The sequence below is a fragment of the Asparagus officinalis genome, chromosome 10 (genome assembly GCF_001876935.1).
Source record: "Asparagus officinalis chromosome 10, Aspof.V1, whole genome shotgun sequence".
In the NCBI taxonomy this organism is placed as follows: Eukaryota; Viridiplantae; Streptophyta; class Magnoliopsida; order Asparagales; family Asparagaceae; genus Asparagus; species Asparagus officinalis.
Genome location: NC_033803.1, coordinates 2,088,707 through 2,107,646, shown reverse-complemented (window position 1 = coordinate 2,107,646; position 18,940 = coordinate 2,088,707). Strand labels below are relative to the sequence as shown.

At 37.0% G+C, this 18,940-nt stretch overlaps 3 protein-coding genes across 5 annotated transcripts; 1 reads left to right on the top strand and 2 right to left on the bottom strand.

Annotated features, from left to right (window-relative positions):
• LOC109825431 (uncharacterized mitochondrial protein AtMg00810-like) lies at window positions 4,379–5,269 on the bottom strand. The gene is made up of 3 exons (XM_020392287.1): window positions 5,120–5,269; window positions 4,930–5,020; window positions 4,379–4,833 (listed from the first exon to the last, which is right to left on the bottom strand). Exons 1-3 carry the CDS (start codon window positions 5,267–5,269, stop codon window positions 4,379–4,381), a joined length of 696 nt encoding a protein of 231 aa, XP_020247876.1.
• LOC109826961 (WAT1-related protein At5g07050-like) lies at window positions 10,811–13,600 on the bottom strand. 3 transcript variants are annotated; one of them, XM_020393971.1, is made up of 6 exons: window positions 13,387–13,600; window positions 12,683–12,877; window positions 12,257–12,509; window positions 11,418–11,576; window positions 11,183–11,334; window positions 10,811–11,102 (listed from the first exon to the last, which is right to left on the bottom strand). In XM_020393971.1, the coding sequence occupies exons 1-6, from the start codon at window positions 13,566–13,568 to the stop codon at window positions 10,973–10,975; spliced, it is 1,071 nt and encodes a 356-aa protein (XP_020249560.1). In that variant the 5' UTR covers window positions 13,569–13,600; the 3' UTR covers window positions 10,811–10,972. The 3 variants fall into 3 exon arrangements, with proteins under 3 accessions (XP_020249560.1, XP_020249561.1, XP_020249562.1); XM_020393972.1 differs by having other exon boundaries at window positions 12,683–12,862; XM_020393973.1 differs by lacking the exon at window positions 12,683–12,877.
• On the top strand, window positions 14,771–18,738 carry LOC109825654 (60S ribosomal protein L9). The gene is made up of 3 exons (XM_020392518.1): window positions 14,771–15,217; window positions 17,549–17,671; window positions 18,368–18,738. The coding sequence occupies exons 1-3, from the start codon at window positions 14,855–14,857 to the stop codon at window positions 18,449–18,451; spliced, it is 570 nt and encodes a 189-aa protein (XP_020248107.1). The 5' UTR covers window positions 14,771–14,854; the 3' UTR covers window positions 18,452–18,738.

Genomic DNA, 18,940 nt, shown 5'->3' with positions numbered 1-18,940 from the left:
TATGAACTCTGATTGTTATCTTCCAAATGATCTACTTTTTGTTTTTTCTTTTCTGCCTCCACAATATCTTCCATAACTGACATAATAGAAACCTCTACATTATATTGATTTTCCCCACCAGAATTTTCAAAACTTTAGGAATATCAATATATTCCAAGCATCTGATAAGTAAAACAACATCAATTAAAGCAGTACCAGCATTTGTCAAAGGATCCAAATCAACCAAATCAGCAAAAGGTTTCACCATCAACCCAAAAGCCTCTTTACTCCATAAATGAGGAGGAACCCCTTTCAGTTTAATCCAAACCTGAGAATTTCTCTTTTCAACAACATTCCCTTCCCATGCATTCCATCTCCGGAGTTTAATTTTACAAGAACGAAGAGTAATAACTCCCATCTTTATCAAATCCTCCATTTGTTTCCATGGTTGAATTCTAACCAACATTTCTCCATTAGTAAAAAGTCTAACATCCCAGTATTTATTCATAGGAAAAAGAGTTCTCAAATCTAATTCCAACCTTTCTACAGAAATATTTCCTCCCTCAACAAACGAAACCACAGCAAAGTTTCTAAATTTTTGAAAATCAGAGTTAACCTCTCCTTCAAACTTAAGAATAGCAGTAGAGAAACGAGGACGCTCACCAGAAATTTTCAATTCTGCCTCAAGATCTCCAAAATCTCTTGGTCCCTGATCTTGAAATTTGGAACAAATTTCTTGAATATTTTCTTCCTCTACCACCGATAAGGATCTTTTGCATTTATCCTGTTTTTGCACTGGATCTTGAATTCTTGATGTTGAAAATGTAGAAGCTACTCTCTCTCGCCGCCGCAAAAGGTTTCACCATCAACCCAAAAGCCTCTTTACTCCATAAATGAGGAGGAACCCCTTTCAGTTTAATCCAAACCTGAGAATTTCTCTTTTCAACAACATTCCCTTCCCATGCATTCCATCTCCGGAGTTTAATTTTACAAGAACGAAGAGTAATAACTCCCATCTTTATCAAATCCTCCATTTGTTTCCATGGTTGAATTCTAACCAACATTTCTCCATTAGTAAAAAGTCTAACATCCCAGTATTTATTCATAGGAAAAAGAGTTCTCAAATCTAATTCCAACCTTTCTACAGAAATATTTCCTCCCTCAACAAACGAAACCACAGCAAAGTTTCTAAATTTTTGAAAATCAGAGTTAACCTCTCCTTCAAACTTAAGAATAGCAGTAGAGAAACGAGGACGCTCACCAGAAATTTTCAATTCTGCCTCAAGATCTCCAAAATCTCTTGGTCCCTGATCTTGAAATTTGGAACAAATTTCTTGAATATTTTCTTCCTCTACCACCGATAAGGATCTTTTGCATTTATCCTGTTTTTGCACTGGATCTTGAATTCTTGATGTTGAAAATGTAGAAGCTACTCTCTCTCGCCGCCATTGCCATGGATTTGCTCGACCAGCACCACCGCCTCTAGGATTTTGCCCAGATCTGCCTTCAGAACCAAGATTGACTCCCCCATCTCTAGGATTTGATCGACCACCACCCCCTCTAGGGTTTTGAGTACCTCCAAATCCTCGGCCTCTCCCCATAACTTTGGTACAATTCCTAGCTTCATGCCCTAACTCTTGACATCGAAAGCAAACCATTGGATCTCTACAATTTCTCGCCATATGCTTCGATCCTCCACAACGAAAACAAAGTCGATTCTTTCTGATGATCTCCGCAGAGAGAACACGAGAATGAGAGGAGTTTTTTGTTTGAGGCGGCGATCTAGGGTTTCTTTTTTTAACTACCTTTACCCATTCTCTCATCTCACTTTTGTGTGCAATTCTATTTCATTTGACATTTTCTCTCTCTTCACTTTACCTCACACCACATTACCTTCCTCTCCAAAACCCTCTACCAAAGAGAGATTCTAACATTGTCATTCATCTTATTAGAAAAAGCTCACCGTCGGCATATTAACAACATATCATAATCTATTAAATTTACCAAGATTTATCAAACACTTTGACTTATAATATATTTGTGGATTATTAGTCAAGTGAATTATTATTTGGAGGTTGCCAAACAAACTTGTATCAGATAGACTCATCCTTTGGAGGAGTTATACAAGATGACGCGTAGCAACACAAAGGCACAAGCCGAACCGAAATCCTCTCCTCACCTCCATACCCTTTTGACTGATCATGGGTGTTTTTATTTAGGAAGCAATGATTGCTCACAAGATGAGTGGAAGATGGCCGAAGCGGTTGTCGATTTAATATTAAAAAAAAAAATTTAAAACAATGGGTTTCAAAATGAATAAGCTGCACAAAATTAAAAAGTAAAAAAAAAAATATTAATTTACTCTCTCTTCACCTTCCACTTTATATAGTAACATTGGCAACTATGGAGCACGATATTATCTGACAAAATTTACACGAGAACAAAAGATTACATTTATCTTTGAAAAGGAAAAAAAGAAATACAAAGAGAAATACGCCCTTTAGAACTTTTGAGGAGGAAATAGATGCGTCTGAAATAAGTCCAGGTTCATGTCCAATCATCACTTCCACGTTAAACAATATGGTATTCAGTGACTGGAGACAAAACTTTTGCAATGTTTTCCCAGTCTTCATCAGATCCTTTGCCTGCCATCAGAATCTTTGCTTTTCTCGAAATTATGGCGAGAGCTCCTCCAATCACGCTATAAAGTCCATAAAATTATTAATTTGATATCTTTAGGGGCTGTTTGGTTGCACACTTTTTAAGAAAATTTTTCTTAAAATATCTGAAAATATCAATTTTATAATTAAAAGTTTTCTATAGATTTCTGTAAATTGTGTTTGGTTCAACAAAAAATTTATAAAAATATTTTCTATAAAATATCAAAAACTATCAAATTTTACAAAAAGCAATTTTCTCTCAAAATGAGAGGACATCAACAGAAATCTGACACCTTCCTTATTTAATCAACAAAACCCATCCCATACCCATTTTCTATAAAGTTATGAGCTATTTTCTTGTTTTGAACCAAACAAGCAAAGTAAAAAAAATAAGAAACATGGTACTTTTTGACTTCTTAAAACTTTTCCTATAATTTTTTAAAGAAATACAAGGAAATCATATTTTGGGTGGAAAACATTTCCTATAATTTCTAGAAATTGAACCAAACACCCCCTTAGAATATACAAAACATTTATAAACAAAATAATTTTATGTTATTTAGTACGTTTTTAATTAGAATTATTAAATTAGGATCAAATTAGACATCTCTACACTAAGTTGTGAATGCTAAAGATGGGTAACGAGGCTCTGATACCACTTAGTGGATCTGAGATGCAAGCCTAGAGGGAGGTGAATAGGATTGCTACAGCTTTTCGTCAAAATACAGAATATGCATTGGAAAAAAAAAATCAAACAAAAGCGATAAATAAAATAACAATCACCAAAAGTAACCAACCAAGAAAGCACGAGATTTTATAATGGTTCAGATAAACAACCATACGTCCACTCTTCTTTCTCATGAACAGACTTCCTCACTATGATAAGAATTTACTTGAATCAAAACCTAATTCAGTAGGCTTACAAGATTGCATCCTAGTATTTACTCGAAACCACTCATCTAACCTAACTCCCACAAAAAGTAACTCCTAATCCTAACTAGCCCTAACCCTCAATTCAACCAATTTGAGAACACCGTAAAAGAAATTCAAAGTAAAACCAAACACAAAATAGTTAAGCTCATAATAAAAACAATCTTATAGCGCTTTCGATAAAGCAAACCATCCCTCGAAGGTGATAATTGAGGAAGAATTATTGAGCAAGAAGGCTTGATTGTATTCCTTCATTAACAATGAATATATACAAGTTATATTGTACAAATATGGCAAGGAATAATATATTTTTTTCCAGCATATTCTCCATCTTAATAAGGTGTATAATCTCCTATACAAGGTATGAATATAATATACATATAAACGTAATATCCAACAATATATTCCTAATATATTCCTAACACCCCTCGTCAAACTTATGGTGGATCAAACACCGAGAGTTTGGAAAGTAGAAATTTGTGACGCTTGGAAGTGTGAGCTTTGGTGAAAAAAATCAGTAAGCTGGAGCTCAGAAGACACATATGATAGAGAGATCACCTTAGTCTTTGAAAAGTGATACCGTATGAAATGACAATCAATCTCAATGTGTTTTGTGCGCTCATGAAACACTAGATTGGTAGCAATTTTTATTGCACTTTGATTGTCGCAATAGAGAGGAGTCGGGGAGAGACAATCAATGCCCGTGTCACATAGAAGCTATCGCAACCAAATAATCTCAGAGGTAGTATTAGACATAGCTCGATACTCCCTTCGGCACTAGATTTTGAGAAGACATCTTGCTTCTTAGTTCACCATGATATTAGGGTATCACCAAGAAATACACAAAAACCAGTAATAGATCGACGATCTCTAATGTCACCGGCCCAGTTGGAGTCAGTGAACGCACGAAGTTGTAGGTTTGATGTTGAGGAAAACAAAAGAGCTCTAGATGAAGTGTCACGAAGATAGCGTAGAATACGAAGTACAGCAACATAGTGAATTGAGGTAGGAGATTGAACAAATTGACTCACCACATGAACAACAAAAGCAATATCTGGTCGAGAAATAGTGAGATACACCAAAGCACCAACAATTTCACGATATCGAGTGGGATTTTCCAAGAGTTCTCCTGTATCAGGTGCTAGTTTTTTATGGAGCTGAATAGGTGTGTCGGCGATCTGATCACCAGTCAACTCAGCTCGAGCCAAAAGATCAGAAATGTATTTTTGTTGAGAAAGAAGATATCCTCGTGGCCCATATGCAACTTCGAGTCCCAGAAAATATCAAAGATGCCCTAGATCTTTCATCTCAACTTTTTGATGTAGAGAAGTCTTCATAGTATTCAAAAATAAAGGATCACTGCCAGTAATGACCATATCATCAACATAAAGCAGAAGAATAGTGTGTCCTCGACTAGAGGTATGAACAAACATTGCATGATCGGCCTCACTCTTAATAAAGCCCATATTAAGTACTGTAGAGCTAAATTTTTCAAACTAGGCTCGAGGAGCTTGTTTTAGACCATATAATGCACATCGAAGATGACAAACTTGACCCGATAAATGAGGAAGACCTGGAGGAGGTTGCATATAAACTTCTTCGTGAAGATCACCATGAAGAAAAGTGTTCTTCACATCAAGATGATAGAGAGACCACTGTTGAGCAGCAACAATAGCAATAAGAGCTCGAATTGATGTCATCTTAGTCACAGGAGAAAAAGTCTCCTCATAATTAATCCCATATTCTTGGGTAAAGCCTCGAGCAACTAGACGAGCCTTGTACCGATCTATTGTACAATCTGAACAAGTTTTAATTTTGTAAACCCATTTGCAACTAATTAGGACTTTGCATGGAGGTAATGAGACAAGATCTTAGGTATCAGTCTTTTGAAGGGCGGTTAACTCTTCTTCCATAGCTGCTCGCCACTCAGGAGAAGAAGCAGCATGACGATAAGATGTAGGCTCATGATGCCAATGAATGGCTGTCAAGATGGTATGAAAACTAGAAGTAAAAGATGAAGAAAGACAACCAAAAAATTGTTTTGCCTTATGAATACGGAGAGGATAGCGACAATCAGCTAGTGAAGAATCATCATACGAGGTCGAGATTGAATGGTCAACAGGTGAGACTGGAACATGTACACTTTGGTGATCATCAGAGGATGGAGATGAAGATGATGAATCTACTAGAATCGAAGGTGTGGTAAGCTCAATAAATGAAAGATCAACGGAAGTATGTAATGTATTATTGTCATTGAGGGACTGTCTAGAGTAATATAAAATATGCTCCAAAAAACTCACATCTCGAGAAATGTGAAGTCTCTTTTTAATTGGATCATAACAGCGATATCCTTTGTGCTCAAGACTGTATCCAAGAAAAATACAAATCGCAGAACGAGGATATAACTTATCTCTTTCATGAGATGGTAATAGAACTAGACAAGTACAGCCAAACACACGAAGATGTCAATAAGAGGGACGACAGGATGTTAATTTTTCAAATAGTGATATGCCATAAAGAACTGAAAGAGGGCATCAAATTGATGAGATACACAGCTGTAGCAACAACATCAGCCCAAAATTGTTTAGGCATGGAGCTAGAAATGAGTAGTGATCTTGTAGTCTCCATAATATGACGGTGTTTTCTTACCGAGACACCATTTTGCTGATGTGCATGTCACGCCCCGCTTCCCAAAATACCCGGGAATCGGAACGTGAACAAGCCCGCGACGTATTAGATCAAGGAGAATAAATATATTTCTCCTCAACCTAATACGCTAAGCGTCTAGAAATAAATACAATACGAAGTCTCAGGTCCCCGATCACAATCAGTAAGAACATAATAAACAAACTCAGAATAAAAAATATCATATCACAAATGGGATAACATCCGAGACATAAAAACATGGGTCAAACATGCCCTTATACAAAAACTAAACAATAAATACTGAAGAAATACAAAATACATTGTTCAAGCAGGAATGGAAAGAACTACAAAAGTAACTAGAACCATCAACTAATAACTTCAAAGAATAGGCTTCAACTCCTTCTTCTGCTCCGTCTACAAGACACTCCTGCTGAGAATCCTCTGGCTCCTGATGATCTTCTAGCTGAACCTGTTCTTCCTCTAAGTCTGACGTACACCAGAAAAAACAGGTGTACGTCAGCGTGCATGACACACGACAAGACCCCATAAACAAATAGAACAACGAAAACCAAAATGGAAAAAGATACGATAACAGGATGACAAAAGAACGTGCAACAGGAAATCCGACAAAATCAACAAGCAAAAACACTACTAAAACATGATAAACACAAAGCATCCAAAATTGATTAGGTAACGAGATCATGCAGCTAGTGATCAGTCTAATCATCCAAGTAACAATGTTATACAACTAGATAAAATTAATACTTAAAAATCTACAATTCGAGACGTAGTACGTCTAGCGAAATAATCCAAACAAGGAAACCCTCATGTATATGTAGGCATCGAAAATTACCTATAGGTCTCCACAAACAGCTTAGTGTTAAAGAACGACGATAAACGTCACTATCCGGTTCACAGAAGCTCGATTGACATTGGCAAATGCTTGAAGTGAATCAACGAACTACGTGAAGCGTCGGAGTTTCAAAATAACGAGGATATGAATTGATCGAGAGCCCCGCGTCGCCTACAAAAGGTGCCACGCCCCTCGTGTCCCAGTTGATTCCACAGATGATCTAATCATTGGAGCTTATAGAACTCCTCGTCGACTTTCCAACGCACTTGGAATCACTCAAATCCGAGTTCGGACGAAGAATTTACAGTGGAAGCGGACAAATAGGCATAACGGAGTGTCTCGGCCCAGTTTGAGACACCCTAGGATGTCCGCACAAGTTGGAGACACCCCAGGGTGTCCGCACAAGTTGGAGACACCCCAGGGTGTCCGCACAAGTTGGAGACACCCCAGGGTGTCCACACAAGTTGGAGACACCCAAAGGTATCTCAGAACTTGTGAAGCTGTTCTGACCATGATCCCGTTAGAATCTGAAGAAACTTAAAACATGAAAGTTGTAGCTCTCTTTGTCAGCTTTCCAATACATCTTGAATCATTCAAATCCGAGTTCAGATGAGAGAATTAGAGCTAAAATACTGAAGAGGGTACAAACTGTCTCGGATTTTGGGAGACACCCTAGGGTGTCTCGGATTTTGTGAGACACCCTAGGGTGTCTCCAACGCGGATTTGGGCCCTTTAGGTGGTTTTAATCGCTCCGCAACCCCTCAAGCCTATAAATACAAGCCCCAGGCCCTCATTTTTTCAGAACTGAAGTTTTGGAGAATTGGCGAAGCCCTGCCGGAGTGAAGAGTGATCGAGCACTTCAACGCAAGAGAGTTTCTTCGTCAGATCTACATCACCCGTACCCGATCCTTAGTATTATCCCGTTGTAGTAATACTAAGAAGAGCAAATATCTCACTTTTATCGAGATAGGCGCTTCAAGTTTCTAGATCTCCTCGCGGATCGACGAAGCTCTGGATCAGATCTGATTGCCAGGTAGTCCACGGATATCGACGTCCCCGTCACAGGCTAAAGACCCACGCAAGCAAGAGACGACGAACGGATCTTGTGTTTATTTTCAAGAAAGTTGTAATTTTTATTTATTTATTTCTTTGTTGTTTGAATTCATTTGTAACATTTGAAGTTTAATAAAATCAATGATGAAGGCAACTTTCGACGAAAACAGTATATACCATATGTCTTAAATTGTAAAAAATTAAATATTAATCCCGATCTAGGTATGAAAAATATAACTGGCCTATATCTCACAAGAATCCATAAACATCTAAGTAACAAGGTCATGTAACTAGCCATCCTATAATAAGCCACTGGTCCAAATCTCACTTATGCGTGCAATGATATCCCTGCTCCTCAGACCCACCCCAGAGTAAAACGATCCACTGGTGCGAGCCTGGAAAATAACCAACATCCACGATATACAATCATGATATCATTGCTCCTCAGACCCACCCCAGAGTGAAACGATCCACTGGTGCGAGCCTGGAAAATAAATAACATCCACGATATACAATCACGATATCACTGCTCCTCAGACCCACCCCATAGTGAAACGATCCACTGGTGCGAGCCTGAAAAATAAACAACATCCACGATATACAATCACGATATCACTGCTCCTCAGACCCATCCCAGAGTGAAACGATCCACTGGTGCGAGCCTGGAAAATACATAAACATCCACATCCGATCACATGAACCAAGAATTCTCCATCCTAACTCTTCCCGTTTTTCTAAATCAATCATAATCCTCACTGAAACTCGGGTTCACCGCCTAAACTCAGTCAATACACCCACACATGTCACTAGGTTTGTTCATGACGTACGAGGCCACTAAGTCATGAACTACTAAGGTTCTCAAACACATCAAGGAGATAATAAATGAATACAACCAATCATGTGCAACGAAAATCATGTCATATCGAATATACTAAAATAAAGATCATAAGATATGAATAGTAACTACGAATAATACAGAAAGTATGAACAGCATAATCATGCATGAAAACCAATTTCATCCAATAAATCTTTTTAAAATTGTTTCTCATTATATTAATTCAGAACTATCTTTAAAAATCATAAATTTATTCATTTAAAAAATAATCTTTTTATAAAATAACTCTTTTAAATTATTATTCAAAAATAATCCCTTTTACACAAAGTAAATCCTTTTCTCATTACTATAATAACTCTAAAATAACTTTTAAAATATTCTTTTTGTTAATATTTTTTCCTTTATAAATAATTTCTATTTTTCTTTTTCAATAATATCTCATAAATTTTATCCAGCTTTCAAAATACAAACTTGTTATGTTATATTCATCAATTCACAAATAACCTACCATAATAATACTTAATATCATTCATCAACAAATCTACGCATGATATCACAATATTCATACTACTACATAATTAAATTACAATCTAGCCCAAGCATATAATCAATTCATAATATGTCTAAAAATTGAAACGACGAGTCAAATAGAATATCGGGATCTTGCCTCGGGTTTTTGTCGAACGAATCAACGTCGACGGCACGGTTAGGATCCGACGTGGGGGCACGGCATCGGGAAGAGCTCCGGCGAGGGGCTGCGGTGACGGGACAGTGGCGAACTCGGTCGGCGTCGGCGGAATGCACATAGCATAAGAACACATAGTTCTATTACTCTACTCAAGCTCAAGTTCATCAACTGACTTGATCGTCGGAGGTACCACGGGGGAATCATCACCCCGCCCTCTCACGACTTCTTCTGTGCAGATCGCAAACTCTAACTCGGTGGCTAGACATAAAGTCGGGAAAGGAAGAGATCCCCTTCATCATCCTTCATCACCCCGCAAGCATCCTCTTCTGGATTAATAGTCTGTGTGACATCGAACATCAATAAAACTTAAATTACTTTTGTATTCACCCAAAAGAAAATTGGGGTCCATGGCTATTCATTATTTTTCTTGACAATTTTCAAGAAAGGACCCCACATATTTGTTACTGCTTGTATAAAACTTATAGTACAATTATCGTTTTCCTCTTTTTTTATCTTCGGATGGATTAGACCAATGCAAATTAATTATGTTCGAGAAAATGGTGATACTATTGGGCTATGTAAAAGAAGATGAAATTAGAGGTGTGGCTCAATGCACGAGGCTTCCATCGTTATGAGCACTGAGGATCGTCAGATGTATGTTGCATTCTCCTCATATGGAAAAAACTGTTTCAAAGATTTGAAGTCATGATCCCAGGACACAAAGAGGCAACTTTACTATTGTGCCAAGACTCACACACAAATTTTCTAAAATAATTTACATTTCTTGCACAGAATAAATCATAATGGTAATCTTGAGATAAAAGATATGCTTCAATGCAGTTTGATTAAGGTTAATTTCACAAAACCCTTGAACTTTGGGCGGTTTCTAACATAACATCTTTAAACATTTTTTAACTCACAAAGATATCCGTGAACTTCTTTTTATCTCACATAAAATCCCTGAACATTTGAGTATCTCACAATACCCAATTTCATATGATTGGAATTTGTGAATAATTAATAATTCCCTGAGTGAGAAAAAAAATTTAAATTTAAGGGAGGGATTGTATTGTCTATAAATGACAAATGACAAAATTTTTAGATTTTTTTTTCTCAAGGAAATTTTATAAATTACATGTAGGGGGTCTAGTAGGAAAATGTCAAAGTTCAAGTAGTTTGTGAGACGTCCTAAAGTTGAGGGGATTACATGAGACAAACAAAGTTTAGGGTCCTATGTCAAACACCCCCACAAAGTTTCAGAAAGGATATTTATTGGAAAACCCATTTGATTATTACAAAATTCATACCCAAACCCTCAAATTTTCACATTAAACAGGATGGGACTCGGTACTTGAAGATAAAGTTTTTGCATTTTCTTTGTGGTCTTCATCAGAGTCTTTGCTTTTCCCCCATAGCACTGTGTAAAGTCCCAAAATTATGACAAGAGCCCCAATCAAGCTATATAGAAAGCCATAAGATTGTCAATTCAAGGTTATCAGAATATATTAAGCATGTCTAAATAAAGTATTGCTGCTCACCTGCCCAAATGAAGTCTTTCAGCAAAAAACAAGACAGAGAAGAGTCCAACTACAACAAGCAGCACTGGACTGAACATAGCAGCAAAGACCGGCCCTTTCTTGCTAATACAAAATGTTTGCAAGTAATATGCAAGGCAAGATATCACGATTCCCTGCATAAAAAAAATACAACTTATAATGAAATATTTAAGGACCAATAAGGTTTCCTAAGTAATGAGAGAAGGAATTTACATACAGAATATACAATTGTTAGAAGCTGAATGTTCCAATCTAATTTCCATGAGGACGTATTCCTATCAAATATAAGCGCGAGTGCTGAAGACTGAAGTGATGCAAAGAAGCAGATCAAGGTGTTTGTCGATAATCTTGCAGGATAAACCTCATAAACCATTGCCTGTAGAAAAATTATTGTAGTTAATAAGATTGCATCCAAAAAGTTAAATTGTTCATTTTAATGATCCTAACATTTGTTTGGTTAAACTGTGTAATCGGGACATATTGGATCAGTTTGCAACTGTTTATTTCATCTGCAACTGATAAATGCAGCTATAACTGAAGTTGTAAATAAATAAATAAAAACCACCAACTAACGTCAACACAGCTCATACAGATTTTGACATGAGTAATCGTTGTAGCCTCATATAGTCTCGTTGTTTCGATCCTTCCGGTTTAATTTTCTGCAGATAGACCTCCTCTTTTTTATTTTATTTTATTTTATTTTGGGGGTACTCTTTCACCCTTTCACCCTTTAAGAAAGAGCAAATTGTTTTTGACAAGTACACACATCATCTTTAGTAACTTTTACAACTAAGGGCTGTTTGGTTACCTATTTTTGAGGGAAATGCTCTTTTGAAAGCCTGTCAAAAGTGTCACTTTTTGGTAGGCTTTCAGCCAAAATCACCTATAAAAAAGAAGATTTTGACTGAAAGCCTGCCAAAAAGTGATACTTTTGGCACTTTTGACAGGCTTTCAAGAGAGCTTTTCCCTCAAAAACAGGGAATCAAACAGCCCCTAAAGGCCGATGTATAATATAATGTTCAGAAATATGATAGCAACACATTAAAGAAGACTAACCTGAAGAATGAGCCATGCACTAAATGCAACATGGCTGGTTAGTATAAGAACTGAACCTTTGATCCAATCGTCTTTATAATGTTTTGACCCATGGCCAGAATTTTTTCCTTGAACTGTAATCAAAGGCCTCTTAACAAATCCAGGGAGGAGAGGGCCTTGCCAAAAAGTAAATAAAAGAGCTCCAGTAATACAAACTAAAGCTCCTATTATCTTTGCCCTCCCCTTCGCTTTCTTAATCTTTATCTCCTCCATCCTGGTAAGAAGAAAAACTATGGCAATCACCAAACCAATTTCAATAAATTTATGTGCGCACATACACATTGGCATTGGAGTGTGCTTATTCCTTTGTAACTCAAATTTCAAATTTCAACCCTGAATTATTTGTGTTTGAACTGTTTTTTGACATATTTGTGTACGTGAGTTCACCTTAAGAAAACTGCCAGAGTGAAAGTAAGAGCAGGAATAACGCTACCCATGGCACCTGCCACTGTTGGAGATGTGCAATCAAGCCCTGCATAATACACATTCTGGTGTATCGTCGTCCCAAACAACGCGAGGTTGAAGATCTTGAAGAGTATGGACAACGAGAGTTTTGTTCTCTGTTTTCTACACGAATTAACTCTGAAACATGTAAATAGCTCAAAATATCTGTCTACACTTTGTATAAGCTTAATTGCGCTTTGATATACTAAAGTTTCACCTGATATGAACTTTGATATCCCGAGCTTTATTTTTCCCATCTAATACCCCTAACGTTCACCCAATTTGAACTTTGATACCCAGAGTTTATTTTTACCCATTTAATAATTAACACCCCCATATTTTCAGGTTTTTTTACTTTTCTGTTGAATTGAGATCATGCGGTTAACATGTAATCTGATTTGGACTTTTAGACTCATCTAGTCATTATAAACGTACGCCCAAAAATTAGTGGGAAAGTTACTGTGTACATCCCTATACGGAGGATACCGAAGTTCAACTTTCAGGAACACTGAATTATCAAATGGGTAAAAATATAAAACTTTGGAGTATCAAATGGGCAAAGTTCATAATGGGCTAAACTTTGGGGCACCAGAATGCAATTAATTAAGCCTTTGGCATGAGAAAAACATTCGATCTAACTGCCTGACCTCTCAAGCACATAGGCAAGAGGACCCAAGATCGCCGTGGCGATGAGATGACGATACACGATGAAGACGAGGTAGCTGAGTCCTCGCTCCAAGGCGAGCTTCCCTAAAATGTTGGATCCACCATAAGCTAATTGGACTATGGTCATGCCCAAATAAGGTGCAACTGATTTCACGGAGCCCATCCTCTCCCAACCTGAAAGTGGATTCTTCCCCCTCTTTTAGTTTGTAGTTTATAGTTTATATGTCATGTAATCTTTTGTAGGTTTCTGGGGGTGCGTCACTGGCTGGCACTAATCAGCTGGTAGTGGAGTTCATATTCATTAAAGCAAGATTTGCCTACTTTCTGTTGGAAAGAGGATACGCTGTAAAAGAGGATACGCAAGTTTCAAGTTCTTACTACTCTTTTTTTTTTTGGTTAATTGCATGTAGGCCCTATGTACTGTAGCCCAATTGCATATAGACCCCCCTAGTTCTGTTCGTGCAGATAGACCGCCAGAGTGAACTTTCTTTGTATCCTTTTAAGAGTAAAAGAAAGATTCACTCAGGAGGACTTGGACAAATAGTATAGAGATCTATCCATACAAATAGGACTACATGGGTCTATATGCAAAGTGGGCGGTGGTAAGGGGACGTATCTGCAATTAACCTTTTTTTTTAAGCAACATGAGTAAGTTGTCAAGAAAATTCATTATCTCGTCTAGTCCTTAAGTTTATTTAAAATCCCTCATGATGATGTATATCTAATATGTACTTACAGGTTGAGCGCCCTCCTGATGACCCGTGCAACGACACGGTTTTTAAAATCTCTTTCACGTGAGAAGCTAGTCTATACAATTTATGGGTTATTTCTTTCCATACGCATTTGGCAGGAATTTTACAACTCTACATTAGAAAATGGGACGCGGCGAGTCTAAAATCATGGTATTATATGCACTGTTCGATTAGCACTTTTTCTACTATGAATTCGGGGTAGCCTCGTAAGAGATATGCATCAAATGTGATCCCCCAAAGGTACACTTACTCCGATAGAATATTTGATTCCATTCACTATAGTTAACAAAATTCACACACACAAAAAAAAAGGAAGACGATTGTATTTCAGACGTTGTGCAATCCTCTTTAATATTCATTACTCATTGCAAAAAGGTTAAAAAGAAGGGGGGGAAAAGAAAAAGAGATATTATGTATGAGTTTTTAAAAATTTCCCACATGCATCGACAGGATTAGAGATGCAATCAGCAAACCAAACAGCCGCAGCAGCCCAAATATGGGCCTTTTGGCCTAAACCCATTTCTAAACAGGCCGAATAAATCTTGAGATCCAATGAGCCCATCCCAAGAAAAACAAAACCACAACGTTTCGCTCAATTATAAAATCGATCAAAAGCTAGGGTTTCATTCCCTCCCTCTCTCTCTCTCCGATTTTTTGGCGGCAGCCTCGAGCGAGTGAGCGAGAGATCAGAGCGAAGATGAAGACGATCCTCTCCTCCCAAACAATGGACATCCCCGAGGGAGTCAAGGTTAAGGTCAACGCCAAGATCTTCGAAGTCGAGGGGCCCCGCGGTAAGCTCACCCGCAACTTCAAGCACCTTAACCTAGACTTCCAGATCCTCGACGGCGGCCGAAAGCTCCGGGTCGAGGCCTGGTTCGGATCGAGGAAGACGATGGCGGCGATCAGGACCGCGATCAGTCACGTGCAGAACCTCATCACCGGGGTCACAAAGGGGTACCGGTATAAGATGAGGTTCGTTTACGCTCACTTTCCTATCAATGCGAGCATTGGCGGTTCGAACTCGAGTATCGAGATCAGGAACTTTCTTGGCGAGAAAAAGGTCAGGGTTTCCGTTCTTTTCTCGTAATTATTTTTACTTTACAATTCTCATGTAAAATATTGGCATTTTGAGGGTCCCATTTATGCTTTGTTTGGGAGTTTGCTAACACCGTGTTTGGATGGGGATTAATGGATGGAAGTTCAATTTCAACTTGTTTGGGAGTTTTTTTGAGGGGTTATAGAGGATGGAAAATATCTGGGAGTATATCATTAATTTTAATGTTATTAGGGTATAATTGTCTTATCTCATTGTAAAATTTTACATTGGTTTTCATTCCATCCTCTACCCCAAATTGGAGGGGAGGAAAATGGAAGGAAATTTAACCTTCCATTCCATCCTCTAACCCCTTAAAAAACTCCAAAACAAGGTGAAATTGAAATTTCACTTCAACTTCCATCCATAAGCCTCCATCCAAACAAGGTGTTAGTGTATCTGATGAAGAGAGAGTTTGGTAACAAATATCTATATGTAGAAGGTTCTTAGATTAAGAGGGTATTTATGTATGAAATTGTCTTTTAAAGTAGGAAGATGCATGTGAATAATTGATACTTTAGGGTCCAATATGCAATTGACGTTGATTACATTTATCAAATTTAACTCAAGCTTGCAAGAATATATTTTTAAGTGTCATGTAATCAGAATATTTCGTTGTGCTTATTATTTTATAAATTTATAGATTTTACTTACAAAGTATATAGCCTATATAAAGTCTGAGTTTGTTGTTTTTAATCTATTGAGACCTTGTAAATTGGAAATCATACTATCAGCTAGTTGTTTTCTATTATAATCCGACATATGGATTGTGGTATCAAGCATGTCAATCTTTCAAACATCCAAACATTTAGACCTGTTATATATGTTTTTATATGTATATATGATTTATAGGTTCATGTATGGCATTAAAAATGCATCTGTTTTTCACCTTAGAAAAATATGGAGAAATGTAAAACGCTATCCCTCTTTGTTTGACACCTGTATACGCCAATTTTTTCTTAGTGGAAGTCTCCGATATATTATAGTTTTTCTGAAAATTTTAGGAACTTGTAACGATCTTGAAGAAAATTTATCCTAAGCACTATAATCATGAAATTACATGTAGAACATCTGTCAGACTCATATCTTTTAATGTCTCAATAGTCGTATAGTCACGCACGTGAGAGATTCTACCAAATATAACATCTACAGTGCTTCTAATTTATTTAGAGTGATATGAACGAATTTAGAAACTTAAAATGTCATTTGACAAATTCTGTCATAAAAGGACTTATGCTCTTAATCATCATAAGTTAGCTCAGTCACACACCTAAGTTAAATAAGCACGGTATAGATTGAACAAATTATTGGTTAACAATAAAGGTCAGTTAATTTGTGCTGATTCGTTAAGTTTATTAAACAAATGTTAATTAGTCATGATGTGTGAATGGCTTGCTCATGGAAGAGTCAAAGACCATCATGATATGATTTTTTTTTTTTTTTGAGAAGGCCAGTCTAAAAGTTTTCACAGTGAACTGAATCATGATCTGTTTGAACTTGGCATCTAGTCATGAGACCAGTTAATGGGCACCATCAAAATCGTGATCTGAGATATATGTTATAGAGTTACCTTATTTTGAAACAGTTATGTTCCATATTTCTAGTGTTACTTTTTAAGAGAAAATGAATGAAATAGAAAATTGAGCTGTGTTATTTCTAGCATTAGTCTGAAATAGTGATTCTCGAATCAAACTTCTGCTTTGTCTAATATAACCTTAGTTTTCAGCTCCGGATTCTTAAAAGACGTGCCAGGATCTAAACTCGCAGTCTAGCCATGTGTATTTTACTTGAATCCACTGGATAGTTAACCTTATAGAGCATCACTGCTTTCTAGTAACTTACTGCCATTTTCTACATAAAAATGTGCAAATAAATTTCTTTTTACCCCGTAGACCATGCTGGTAATATATGTATGATGTCCTCAGTTTGATAGATGGTATCAATAGTCCTTAAAATCGTGTTCGGTCCATCTATGTAGTTATATTGAATTTCTTTCATGTGGTACTTATTATTCTTCTCCTTTCTTATAGATGTGACTTGATATGAGAAACCAAAAATCTTAGAGGAATCCTTATATTTTCATCTTATATAGTTCTATTCATCAAAGAGCAAGAGCTGGGTTAATAATAGCATATTATGATAAAAAAAATCTTTCCATTGTGTGTTTTGCACTAGTTTAGACTGCAGAACAGCATAAATTTGTATTGCAGTGCATCACATAGAATTTTATCACATCATTATGCAATCAGTTTTTCCTTGCGTGTCTCTATTTTGAAGGTCATTCCACCTTGTTTACAGGTGAGGAAAGTGGATATGCTTGATGGTGTGACTATCCTTCGTTCTGAGAAGGTCAAGGATGAGCTTATTCTTGATGGCAATGATATCGAGCTTGTCTCACGATCTGCTGCTTTGATAAATCAGGTTAGCTTGTTTGACCTTTGAATATGTTAGGCATGCATTAAGAGGAAATTTGACTGTTAGTATATACACCACTTGCTTATTAATTGTGGGAGAGCCAACATGCTCAGAGCTGGTTCCCAGATTCTAGTGGAATTTCCCATCTTATATTCAGGGGTTAATTGCATATAACACCGCCTTTTACTATAAGATGTAGCCATTTATGCCCCCTAAACCACCACCCCTTTGAAGTCCAGATGACGTTGTTTTCCAAGTTAGCTGAAAATGTCTAAAATGTCGTGATGATAAATTATCTTTATGTTCAGTTTAATGGGGAGAAAATACTTATTGCTCTCTAAATTGTGGGGGGAGTGAAACATCGTTTCAGATTCCAAGGGGTGTAAGTACTAAAAAAAAAGTTTAGGGAGTACAAGTGACTATTTCATCCTAATACAGGGTGTATATCCGCAATCAATCCTTTGGCTAAATATATTGCGGTAAAACGGTAAAGGGGAGAATGGAAGAGGATGGAAGATCCCTTACTTGGATATTGGGGCACTTAATTAGTTGCATCAGTTTCATGAAAGAACAATAATGCTAGGTTTTGCACCTCAATATATACATTTTGTGCATGCTGAAAGCAGTCCAGTTTACTATTTATTCTGTATCATCTCCGATCAATTTTTAAAACTTTTCCTACTCTTTTTTGTCATTAAACAGAAGTGCCATGTGAAGAACAAGGACATTAGGAAGTTTCTCGATGGTATTTATGTCAGTGAGAAGGGCACAATTGCTGAGGAGTAGTTATCCGTAAGTTTGATTTTGATGATTTCAGATATTTAGGGAAGGACCATCCATATTTACTATGCTATAAAATTCATTGTTGGGTTTTTGTGTCAGAATTCTGGCCCTCAGATATTTGTTAGCCTGTGGATGAAGGACAGTTCTCAGATAAGTTTTTTTGGATGATAGTATGTGTTTTTGAAATGTGATTGTTTGTCCTAATGCATGTAGTAGTCGATGCGCGAGATGCCTACTAAGGTTGACATAGGATTTATATATGATTTTATTGTTGAAGATGACTTGATTCATTCAGAGGGTGGCAAAAGCTAGTGTTGAGTTCTTTATAATTTGTGATTGTTATGCGTTTGGCTAAGAGCGCAGCTAGAGTAACAAATGATTTCATCATGTAGTTTNATGCTTGTCTGACTGACTTGGATGTCACCACAATATCCAATGAACATGTATTTTGAAATTTTGGATTTAGTTGAGACGGTATTATTGACCGAGTTG

Coding starts and splice junctions, on each gene's coding strand:
- LOC109825431 (XM_020392287.1), bottom strand. CDS start 5,269: ATGACATCAATTCGAGCTCTTATTGCTATTGTTGCTGCTCAACAGTGG. Junction 5,021..5,119: donor TTCCTCATTTATCGGGTCAA/GTTTGTCATCTT, acceptor GGCTTTATTAAG/AGTGAGGCCGATCATGCAAT. Junction 4,834..4,929: donor TGATATGGTCATTACTGGCA/GTGATCCTTTAT, acceptor TGGGACTCGAAG/TTGCATATGGGCCACGAGGA.
- LOC109826961 (XM_020393971.1), bottom strand. CDS start 13,568: ATGGGCTCCGTGAAATCAGTTGCACCTTATTTGGGCATGACCATAGTC. Junction 12,878..13,386: donor CTTGCCTATGTGCTTGAGAG/GTCAGGCAGTTA, acceptor TACATGTTTCAG/AGTTAATTCGTGTAGAAAAC. Junction 11,103..11,182: donor GAAAGACTTCATTTGGGCAG/GTGAGCAGCAAT, acceptor CTTTCTATATAG/CTTGATTGGGGCTCTTGTCA.
- LOC109825654 (XM_020392518.1), top strand. CDS start 14,855: ATGAAGACGATCCTCTCCTCCCAAACAATGGACATCCCCGAGGGAGTC. Junction 15,218..17,548: donor ACTTTCTTGGCGAGAAAAAG/GTCAGGGTTTCC, acceptor CCTTGTTTACAG/GTGAGGAAAGTGGATATGCT. Junction 17,672..18,367: donor CTGCTGCTTTGATAAATCAG/GTTAGCTTGTTT, acceptor GTCATTAAACAG/AAGTGCCATGTGAAGAACAA.